The following is a 12,500-nucleotide window of genomic DNA, read 5'->3' on the forward strand; positions in this document are numbered from 1 at the left end:
GCCACTTCCACATCATCTCATTCATCTGTAGTGTTTCATTCATCCTGTTTTGTTGATAAAGGGGAAACCCGAGCTTACATTCAAATTCACATTATTATTTATTTATGGAATTCAGTAGCTTGCTGAAACCCCATGTATGTTTCCCAATTACCTGATTAAAAATTAAATTTAGCGTTTTATAGCGCAATATCCACTAAATGTGCTCAAAGCGCTTTACAAGGGGTCCCTGGTCAACAGCAACATTTAACATGTAGGACGGGACATGACGCCTGTTAGGCGATATTACAATTTTTCTGACAAAGACAACGCTGTTAACGGCCAGGTACTCATTTTGCACCGGAGTACGGTGAGAGAATGTGAGTAAAGAGCCTTTTCCAAGGACTCAACTATGCGCAGAGCGCGAGGCTCGAGCCCAGGACCTTCCGATCAGAAAGCGAGTGTCATACCACTAGACCACATAGCCGCACTGTTGAATGGGGGGGAAAGAAAAAGTTGCCATGTCTTTCCACTGGAGTTCAAAGTTCAGATAGGTGGCAGTCGATGTGTTTTCCTAAAAGTTCCGTCATTTTTTTCTTTCCGGAATCAGCAAGCCTGGATACTATATCTTTTAACAGAGTTGCCCATTTTCAATACATTTATGCAGTTCAGTAAGTTTTTTTTTTAAAAAGACACACAGAGAATGTGAGTAAAGAGTCAAAGAAATCAACTCTATGCTGCTTCGAGCAGGACTCGAACTGTGAACATTCCGGTCTAAAGACAAGTGTCATAGCACAAACCTACATTGTTGCACATTTTGGTAGTTTTTGGGAGTGTTTTTTATTTTTATTTTTTTTAGTTATTTTAAATTAATCCATTTTTTCTTCTACTTCGGGTGAGTTTAATTAATTTAGTTTAAAAATGCGTTTTTGGTTATTTTAATTCTTTTATTTTGTTGAATCTATTTATTTATTTATTTATTTATTTATTTATTTTGTCTTTTCTCCATGCAGCAAGTGAGGTTAAAGAACCAGGAGTTGAAGGAGATTGTAGACAGCATTCGGTCCATTATTTGGGAAATCAACACCATGATCACCATGAGGAAAACATTGTGAAAGTTACAAGACGTAGATGGTTGCCCTTCTTTCCAGGTTTATCGAGTAGAGGGATAGATAGAGAGCGAATTCTACTCACTAACCGTGCTTTGGAAATACAATTAAAGACAATATGTGCATATAATCTTGGAGAAAGACAAAGACAAAGCTACTGTGCTTGCTAGATTCGAGAGAATCCAAAAAGCGTGTCAACATTCGAGTGTTCCAAAATTCGATGATCATGGGAGGTAACGACTTAACTCACTCAACCCTAGAGATTTTTGCTCCTTTTCAAAATTGGAAAAAATGTATTAAAAATGAGCATGAACATGGATAGTTTTATTCAACTACCAGTGACCTGTAAAAACTACAAACATTAGCTTTGATACTACGTCTATAATTTGTCTCATAAAAATGTGATAAATAGGCATGGGGTAAAAGTAACCCCGGGTAAACTACAGATATAGTCGGTGTTAGGGTTGAATGAGTTAATCTTTTGATAACATTTGGTCATTCAGCTCCAGCCTACTGTATTGCACAGCGTGCTGGAATTCGGCATACTATAATAATAGGGCTCTAGTCTATTGCAAAGTCTTTTCTACCGGATCTAACAGACCCAGCTACCCAATCACTGCTTGGTTGACAGGGGTGTCGAGTGAACGCGCCTTTCAGCATTCTGGTCCAAGGTTGTGGAATTTACTACCACTAGAGATACGTTCTTCGGCTTCACTAGAGGAATTCAAGCGTCGATTGAAGACATTCTTATTCCGACAGGCTTTCTTTTGATTATGTGTATAATTAGCGTTGTTCGTGTACTGTGTTAGGGCTTAATGATTAAGTTAATCTATTTTATGCGCCCAGAGCCCTCCTGATGAAGGGATGTTTGGCGCACTATAAATCTATACCATTATTATTATTAAATAGACGTCGAAAGGATCGATCTTAGTTCCTTACGATGTGAAACGAGTTCTCTACCAACTGAAATATCAACCTCTATTAAGTAATGAGGAAGAGAATTCCATAGCCTTATTGTGTTTTGTGTTCTTTGATGATCACTGGCAAATAATTCCACGTTTTGATTGTTGTAATCAAACATTACAGTCCACACTGGACAATCGCATCACATTGTCCCATAGCGGGCAGGGAGGTACATACCATGTCTTCTATCCCCTTATATCTGTTTGCCAACATGCTTTCTGTCTTTGTTTTGGAATGAGATTACTTGGTTTTGTCCTGGCCCTGGTTGGAGTCCTGGCTGGGAGGGAAACAGTCAAATGCATAGTTAGTGTTTTGGGAGATGATATTTTTTTCCTTGTAAATCATCTCTCTGTTATGTATTATTATATTTGTTATTTTTAATGTATAATGTAAGCATTTGAGTGTATTCCTCTTTGTTGCATTTTGTGCTTGCGTCCGGATGAGACTTATAGGTGATCTCAAACTAAGTACATTGGTGGTATGCTCTTGGAATCTACATCTGTTCCCTATTTGTTTCTAGTTCCCCTTTGTCTTACTTTTTCTTTGGTGCTTTAATTGTAATTCTAGAACTTTTAACTATCCCATTTTCTTCCTTTTTACTGGATCTGATATAACCTAAATGTGTTGCAAGCGCCGTAAAACCCTTAAAAACAAAACAAAACAAACAAGCATCACATTGGGAGCGGCTAAAATGTTTCGATCAGTCAAAGTTGTGATTAACCAAAGTTGAGTCTTCTGTCTACAATTGCAACAGTTTCCCTCTTAGTTTTTTCTGTCTTTGTCACAATGCACAGTTGTCAATATCAAAACAAAAGATATCACTCAGTCTCTCCACACTACTGTTATTGTCTAACTATGCCCCCAGCCTTTCTAATGTCACAGATGACCTCGCAAACCCACACTGCAAAGCCCCACCCTGTTTTGTCTCTGTTAGAGTGGTGACACACTACTGTAGGATAAAACGCGCCCATTCTCGATTCATTAACCTGTAAGGATTTCACCCATGATGAAATTTAGTAGTCAGATTTTGTTGGTTGATTTCTTGAATTGGCCAGTTTTTTGGGGTTTTTAAATTTTTTTTTTTTTTTTGTGGGTGATATAAGGGAGATAACTCATTAAATATAGTCATTGAAGTAAGATTGAATGAGTAGCATCCCTTGACTATCCTTTCATCCTTCTTATTTTTTTCTTTTTAATTTATTTATCCATTAACGTTTTAGTTTGTATGTTTTACCACCGCCACCACCACACCGTACTTTGAGAAATTAGTTATCAATTTCAATGAATCTATTATTTACCACAACAATTTATAATTTGGTCGCCATGCCTTGGGATTTATTTGTGTGTGAATAGTTCTCTCTTTCTCCTCCCGTTTGTTTGGACGTCTGTCTTTTTTTTTTTGGGACAATTAATGAGGTTCAAATTTGTGATCTATAATCTCAAAATGGTGTTGTGACGGGGATGGTCATAATCAACATTGAATTTTTAGATAAGTTTGTTTAAGTTTGGGTGTCCTGATGGCCCAGTAGGTAGAGTGCTTGCTTCACGCAGAAAGCGACAGATCCAGGTGAAGTTTATATATTTTTCTGACCCCCGAATTCACCAAGAAGTGATTGGCTAGCTGGGTCTGTTAGACATTTGGTGGATAGAGTAGTGTCCTGTCCCAGGGGTAGCAAGAACTTGTTATTATCTATTTCACGCTAAATAGAAACAGGAATAAACTCTAGCTCCACAGCTTTGAAGGTCGAGTTTTGTTGTTGTTGTTGTTGTTAGAATTTGAGTGTATTATTATGATTGGAACACAATGAGCAGAAAATTTGAGACCTCTACGTTGAGGTATTGACTTTAAGTTGCATCGACTGTAAGAGTGAGTTTATGGGTATTCCACTGTGTTTTGAAATCAAAAGCTGTGTTGCATTTTCTCTTTTTAAAAAAAAAAATTATTCGACATTCATTTGTAAATAAAATGAAATGGAAACATAACTACACATTTTTCTTCTTTTTTTTTTTACAATACTTTGTATTATATCAGTGAAAATAAATAATATGGGATTTTTATTGTTCTTATCCATGGTTTTTGTATTTATTTCTCTTGGGTAACCTTCAAACTGGGTGGGGTTCATGGCATCCCTGTGGCTGGCACTTACTGTGTCTTCTATCCCCTTATAGCTTTTTTTCCTATTTGCTTTCTGTCTTTGTCTTGGAATGAGATTACTTGGTTTGTCCTGGCAATATATCATTAGCTATTATTTAATGTTAGATGAATTAAAGAGTTATGAATGAAAAAACTATATGTGTCGATTTTGGCAAAACTGGCTGGATCTTGGTCAGCCCAGATACTGTCCTTTTGTTGGTTAGGGCATGTTAACTCTAACCTTACCAGCTATTTTCAGAATTTTACCCAAATCTTCATACTCAACCAATTTTTCGAATAAATTAGCAACGAGTACATTCTATATTTTGTTCAGAAAAAATGAGCTCTGCACCACAGTGTTGGGTTTTTATAGCTATAACTAAAACGAAATGAAATCAGAATAAGAAAATTGTTGGTTGCATCGTAACGAATGTGACGATTTTCCTATGGGTGGTAAGGGAGGGTTAAATAAATAAAATAAAGTGAGCATTTATATAGCCCAATGTACACTAAATGTGCTCAAAACATTTTACATCTGGTCCCCAGCCATTAGCACCACTTTACATGTTGTAATATTTTGGGTGGAATGGTACGCTTTATAAATGCTTCATTATTGTTGTTATTATTATTATTATTATTATTATTATTATTATTATTATTATTATTATTATCATTATTATTATTATTATTATTATTATTATTATTATTATTATTATTATTATTATTATTATTATTATTATTATTATTAATAATAATAATAATATTATTATTACTATTAGTATCATTATTATCATCATCATCATTATCATTCTTCTTCTTCTTCTTCTTCTTCTTCTTCTTCTTATTATTATTATTATTATTATTATTATTATTATTATTATTATTATTATTATTATTTTGAGTCCTATTTACACAAAATTCATGTTTTTTTTGTTTGTTTTGTATTGGTGTGTTTTTTTTTTTCTTTCTTTTTTTGGTGATTCCATCCATTTTGTCGCTGAATGAAAGTTCTGGACGATGTTCGTCACTTAATGAAAACCCCACGGAGCCACACAAGATTCGAACTGACGTCTTTCGCGTTCCCAATGATGGAATCTTTGAAGCTCGCGGCTTGCTGGAAATACATCCTTAATTCGATTCAATAGTCTGATGTCACATCGCCCAGCAACAGCGGCGATATTGGCTCTAAACAAAGAGAATCATTACTTTTTATTCTTCATACTGGCAAGAACTGTTCATTCCCTTTTAATATGTCTTGTGATCAGAATGTGTAAAAGTCAAAACATGATCAAATTTATGTTGTTTTTTTTCCCCCTCTGGATACGCTTTTATGCTCGCCGGGGAAATATTTCATACGGGCGTCCGCCATTGTCCCGATAGTTTAGAGCCAGTTTTACTAAGTCACCACGCGTCATAAGGAAGGAAGTGACGTCACGACTGTTGAAGAGTATTAGTCAGTTGAAAAATCGTCCCTAAATATCTAACGATTTAAATGACTCTCACCTTGCCGAAAACTCTCAAACCTGGGACGTCGCGAAGTCTTCCTTATAAAGTTCCAGGTTTGAGAGTTTTTGCGAATATGAGGCTCATTTAAATCGATCGATTTTTGAAGGACGAGTTTTCTGGCCAAATTTTTAAAGATGAAATTTTTCAAAGTACGGTTAACTGGTTAAGAAGCAAACACACACACACACACACACACACACACACACACACACACAAATACACACACAAAAGACAAATTAAAATGGATATACGTGACCCAGCGTCCGGAAACAGTATTATGTCGCCCACAAATAAATAATAATTATGCAATTGAATGTAAGCTTCAATTTAATTACAAAAAAGATCAAATGAACGTTTCGGATTTCCCCTTTATCAACAAAACAGGATGAATGAAACACTACAGATGAATGAGATAATGTGGTAGTGGCGTAGTTAAGATTCATCTGAACTACACCACTACCACATTATCTCATTCATCTGTAGTATTCCATTCATCCTGTTTAATTGATAAAGGGGAAACCCGAAACGTTCACTTGATCTGTTTTTTGTAATTAAATTGAAGCTTACATTCAATTTCACATTACTATTTATTTCTTCGAGCTTCGAGCAGCAACATTTAGATTATGTCTGTCGCCCACACGAGATTTTTGATGTCGTCTTTTTTTTCATGTTCTTATTAACGGACTCTTTGAAGCTCGCGGCTTTCCATAAAGATCTCATTAGAAGACACCAAAAAAACAAACCGAACCCAAATGGATATGTGTGATCCAGCATGCCGAAAGGTTTTCATATCGGAAACACGAGATTATCATATTATATTATATTTTCATGCCCTTCCGCCACGACATCATAAGACATCGGCCATGCCTAGGAATTCCACGAAGGAATAATATAGGGAATGAGATTAGCGGAAGAGTAGCGTCCCTTTATTGGCAGTCATGAGCGGAAAAGTTATTAGAGAGAGAACGTCATGTTGGTTGTGCGGCATGAGACCGTGGCCTTCGTAAAGTTATGGCCTGATACCGACCAAAAAATGACGTCAAATGGCCAGTCTTTTGCTACAAAAGAAAACAAATCGTGAGTTGTATTCAATAGTTCAACCAATGAAATAACTTGTTTCCATGAGCTCTACTAACGACAACTCACTCGGCGGTGCATAAACCATATAATGACGTCAAACTGCCAGTCCTTTTGGATTTCAGTATCAGGCTACAACATAACGATGGCTACAATGAGACACTTCACCGAAAGCGAGGACGAGAGAGACGCATGCGCAAAACCTTTTTGACGTTCTCTCTGTAAGGTGACGTTCCAATCAAGAGACGCTACTCTTCCCCTAATCTCATTCCCTATGGGTAGATAGTTCATCAGACAAGATACACGCATTATATCCTCTAGTTTCGTAATCCCAATGGAATCGGTTGTTTTTCTCACACTAGTTGTCTTATCATACTATGAATAAGGCCCTGGCTTGCTGTATTAAAAAAATCATTAAGAAGGACAAAAGATGGATACAGTCTGTGACCCAGCGTCCCAAAACGGTGTTTTATCGGTGACACTAGAATAGACCCTGTCTTGTTTCCTGATCTCAATCTACGAAAATGGATATAACAGAATTTAATATTTTTAAAAAAGTACTAAATGCAATACGCTTCAACAGTCGTGACGTCACTTCCCTCGTAATGACGCATGGTAACTTAGTAACTGAACTTAGTAACTAGCTCTAAACTATCGGAAAAATGGCGGGCGCCCGTATGAAATATTTCTACGACAAGCATAAAAGCGTATCCAGAGGGGAAAGAACATTATAAATCTGATCATGTTTTGACTTTTACACATTCTGAGACCTGCCACTTCACGAAAAAGGAAATCAGTATGACATTGTAAAAAAATCAGTATCTGGGGAAAAAAATCAGTATGAGACGTAAAATTATCCAATGGTTGGGCTACTCACCTAATTCTGACAATTTGACACTTGTCACTCAAACTAACCAAAGCGTCACAACCTCCCCCCCCCCCCCCCCCCCCCCCCCTTATTTTTCCCCAACACCCAAAATGGCACGCACAACGCCAATCTGGCAATCGGACTACTAACTTATTTAAAGATGGCGGCACTTGGTAACGAGTCAGAAGCCAGGGACCGCGGTGGTTTACCAGTACAGCTCGCTGTCGCTTCACAAAGGAAATGAAAACTAAATAACGCGCCGTGTGTGTTTTCTAGAAAGTCAAGATATTGTCTAGGGATACTAAAAGAATAGACATTAGTTCCTTCAAAAACAATCTGTCAGAGGAACTAGGAAGAATGGATATACCATCAGCACAGAAAACGGACGAGGTACTGCGCAACGTTATCGACAGGCATGCGCCAAAGACAACTAGAACAATAAATTCCACGAAACCGTCTCCGTGGTATAACCAGAGTGAAAAAACTGCCAAAAGGGAAAAAAGGAATGCAGAGGCATCGTGGAGAAAATCGGGCCTTGAGATTGACCGGCTGATATATATAGCAAAAAAGCATAAGTATAAAACCACCTGCAAAAAAGCAAAAAGAAACTATTACAACACGAAACTGTCATCAGTGAGGGACACTAAGGAATTTTTCTCTGTTTCAAAGGAACTTTTAGGGGAAGAAAAGGGCATGTGTCTACCCACTAATATCCCGGTAGAAAAGCAGCCGGATGCATTTTCAGATTTCTTTTCGGGAAAAATATCGAAAATTCGGAACAATTTGGACCTCGTGCAAAATGAAGATATAAATTTCCACCCTTTTTCGGGTTCACAGGGATTCTCTTGTTTTAAAGAAACAACTGAAGAAGAGATTTCTAAAATAATTTTTTCATCTTCCTCGAAGTCATGTGATTTAGATCCTTTACCAACTAATATTTTGAAATTATGTCTTCCTGAATTGATACCTTGCATAACTCATATTATAAATCAGTCACTTATCTCAGGACAAGTCCCAGATATCTATAAACATGCAATTGTAAAGCCTCTCATAAAAAAGCAAAATCTCGATGTAAATGACCTTAGTAACTACCGTCCCGTCTCAAATCTGCCATTTCTTTCTAAAATCCTTGAAAAAGTTGTACTCAGACGTCTTTCACAACATCTCCATGAAAACAATCTATGGGAAAAATTTCAGTCAGCTTATCGTTCTTACCACAGCACAGAAACTGCTCTGTGCTGTGTTGCGAGAGATTTGCTTGATGTTTTAGATAAAGGTTCTGTTTCTCTTCTGACATTGTTAGACCTTTCGGCGGCGTTTGATACTATTGATCACGGTATTCTCATTAAACGACTTAATATAACTTTTGGCTTGTCTGGGACTGTCTTGCAGTGGTTTGAATCTTATTTAGATGGCAGAAAGCAACAGATTATGATTTTAGATCAACTTTCTCGTCAACATACATTGTCTTTTGGTGTTCCTCAAGGCTCTGTTTTGGGTCCAATTCTTTTTGTTTTGTATACTTCTCCATTATCTAATGTCATCACTGGTCATGGGCTGCGCTATCATCTCTATGCAGATGATACGCAACTTTATGCTACTGATAAAACTAAAAATCTCGAAAATATTGTGAAACGTGTGGAAGAATGTGTGACGGATGTGAAAGAGTGGATGGATGCAAACAAGTTGAAAATGAATGAGTCAAAAACAGAAGTGATGATTGTGGGAAATAGAGGGCAGTTGAAGGTGAATGATGGTCTTGAGGTGTTGATTGGGGGTGAAAAGATCAAAGTTTCAAAGACTGTGAAAAATTTGGGTGTCTATTTTGATTCAGAAATGAAAATGTCAGCTCACATTTCTGCTCTCTGTAAATCTTTATACTTTCAATTGAAGAAAATCAGTTCGATCCGTCAGTATATTGCAATTGGAACATGTAAAACATTGGTTGTTTCCCTCATTTTTTCGAAACTAGATTATTGTAACTCGCTGCTTGTCAACTTGCCTCAGGCTTCTATTAAACAATTACAACTGCTGCAAAACAGTGCAGCAAGATTAGTTTTTGGCAAAAAAAAAAATTTGATCATGCAACCCCTTTGTTGGCATCTCTCCATTGGTTGCCCATTGAAAAGCGCACATATTACAAAGCAGCGTGTCTTGTTTATAAGTGTTTGGTTGGTATAGGACCGGCATATCTCACAGATCACGTGGTCATGTGTAAATTTGAAAAATTACACTTTAAGATCATGTAATGACCAAACGAAAATTTCGGAAAAAAGATCAAGAACAAAATTTGGTGATAGATCGTTTGCTTGTTTCGGCCCCAAGATTTGGAATGAACTGCCACGTGGTCTGAGGGAGTGCAAGTCTTTACCTACTTTTAAAAAGAATCTCAAGACACTTTTTTATTGTATTTTTTTTTCTTGACTCTATATGAATCCTTGTTTTGGCTATGAATTATTATTGTTGTTTTTTTTTTTTTTTTTTTTGTTTTTGTTTTTTTTTTCACTTAAAATTGATATTTATATTGTAAAGTGCCCAGAGCTTGTGTTTTACACGAGAATGAGCGCTATATAAATGTGTATTATTATTATTATTATTATTATTATTCTATCTGTGTGAGGGCATCACAAAGAGGCTCGCTACGTCATGTGATCTATCGAGGTATCGCGGGACGGGTCAAAGTTCACGAGACTTGAAAATTTTAACGTGCAACGTAAAGCACAAAGTAAACGTAAAAGAGAGGGGTGGAGGGCTGCGGGCCCTTGGTCACTTGGTGAAATCGGTACGATCGGCATGCAGATCGGGAAATCGGTACGATCGGCAAGTAAATCGGGAAATCGGTAAATACGAAAAAAAAGGTCTTGCAAATCGGTATGATACCGATTAATCGGTATGAACGGCAGGTCTACATTCTGATTACAAGACATATGAAACGTTCTAGCCAGCAGGAAGAATAAAAAGTGCCGATTTTCTTTGTATAGAACCACGATGGCCGCCGTTGCTGAGCGACGTGACATCAGACTATTGAATCCAGTTACAACCTAAAATTAAATTAGGTCATCATAATATAGTCGTGTGACGTCATTCGAAGCTGCTGCTACTTTGTAAGAATGACTCATCTATGACGTGTAGGATGTTTGTTTGTTTTTGTACTTACTTGACCCCATTGTCGACGTCATAATAAACGGCAAATGATAGCTGATCCTTGTTGAAATCGTACCGGAAGTTCTTGTGGACTGGCGTCTTTCCGGTTTGCAGGTTGATTTTGAAGGAGTCGTTCTCGGGGTCCTTGACCTTTATCCCCGGGCTGCAAACCGATCTCTGGTTCTGTGGAAGGTCATATGGATTTGACTTTTGTAACAATGAACTTCAAAGCTTTAACCCTCTCCTTACCAGCCATTTTCAGAATTTTCCCCAAACTTCACTCCACCCAACACAAAAATAGACATTTCTTACTCAAACAAAAAAGCAACAAGCACATTCTATACATAATATTGTTCGACAAAATGAACTCTATTACAGAATGTCAAGTTTTTATAGCTATAGCAAAAAGAAATGAAATCAGGATGAGAAAAGTGACGATTGAATCGTAGCAAATGAGACGATTTTCCAATAGGTGGTAAGGATAGGGTTAAAACCTGTATATCATAGCATGACCGACTGCCCCAACACGGGAATAACATATCGGAATGCATTAGATACAAAAGATTGAGATTTCTATCACATGTATTTTTTTTATTTTCACTCAGGAACATGAAAATATCTCTTTAATTGTAAAAAAATAAATAAATAAAATGAAAGACAGAAAAGAGCAATAGTTTAGTTTGATTTTGTATTTTACTTTCACATTTCTGGTCATTTTAGTTATAAATCCCCCCCCCCCCTTACCCCCTTGCATCTTTGGTTTGTTTTTGTTTTTGTTTTTTTTTTTGGGGGGGGGGGCATCTCCTACATAATACCATTTTGTGGAGGTAAGTGATATATTATGTAAATTAAATTGTATGAGAAGGATATTATTTCGGACAACTGAGACGATATATATATATATATATATATATATATATATATATATATATATATATATATATATATATATGAAATTATGACCTTTGCAATATACCGCTGAGCCATGTCATGCTGCTGCTCTTCCCCCCCCCCCCCCCAAAAAAAAAAAAATCCTTGAGGAACACATTTCAAATTACCTCCCTCGACTCGAAGTAAATACACCAGACGACGTGACGGTGAGAGAATGTGAGTAAAGAGCCTTTTCCAAGGACTCAACTATGCGCCGAGCGAAGATCTTATTTATCCTAACATAATACCGTTATGAGACAATGGGCCACAATATATGAGTTTGCGCGTTGAGCTTTTTTATATATAGCGGATAATCCACTTTCCGTGCTCAAAGCGCTTTACAAAGGGTCCTTGGCCGAAGCAACACATCACACGTAGAACGAGAGATGACGTCTGTTAGTCGATATTATAATTTGTTTTCAGACAGGACAACGCTGTTAACGACTAGGTACTCATTTTACACCTGAATGCGGTGAGAGAAAGTGAATGTGAGTAAAGAGCCTATTCGAGGGACTCAACTATGCGCCGAGCGAGACTCGAACTCGAACCCAGGACCTTCTGATCCGAAAGCAAGTGTTATACCACAAGACCACATAGCCGCACAACTATTGGTAATTCATCTTAATGCTAGTATTCATCCCAACATAATACCGTTTTGAGACAATGTTAGCTATCCTTGTGTGTTCTTGTGGTATGACACTCGCTTTCGGACCGGACGGTCCTGGGTTTGAGCCTTGCGCTCGGCGCATAGCTGAGTCCTTGGAAAAGGCTCTTTACTCATATTGTCTCATCG

General features: G+C 37.2%; 2 protein-coding genes across 3 annotated transcripts in view; one reads left to right on the forward strand and one right to left on the reverse strand.

Moving 5' to 3' along the window:
• LOC144957198 (mediator of RNA polymerase II transcription subunit 30-like) overlaps nucleotides 1–4,112 on the forward strand; it is an 11,180-nt gene extending 7,068 nt beyond the window's left edge. The window contains exon 5 of the mRNA XM_078888252.1: nucleotides 990–4,112. Coding sequence (XP_078744378.1) covers nucleotides 990–1,091 — 102 coding nt within the window. The 3' untranslated portion in view covers nucleotides 1,092–4,112. The remainder of the gene's footprint in view (nucleotides 1–989) is intronic.
• Nucleotides 1–12,500, reverse strand: part of LOC144957197 (cadherin-5-like) — a 71,688-nt gene that overhangs the window by 18,754 nt on the left and 40,434 nt on the right. For both annotated transcript variants that reach the window (XM_078888250.1, XM_078888251.1), the window contains one exon: nucleotides 10,791–10,960. In XM_078888250.1, the coding sequence (XP_078744376.1) occupies nucleotides 10,791–10,960 (170 nt within the window). The remainder of the gene's footprint in view (nucleotides 1–10,790; nucleotides 10,961–12,500) is intronic.

This window comes from Berghia stephanieae, chromosome 11 (genome assembly GCF_034508935.2).
Source record: "Berghia stephanieae isolate SIO BIC M18660-M18661 chromosome 11, UCSD_Bste_1.3, whole genome shotgun sequence".
Classification (NCBI taxonomy): Eukaryota; Metazoa; Mollusca; class Gastropoda; order Nudibranchia; family Aeolidiidae; genus Berghia; species Berghia stephanieae.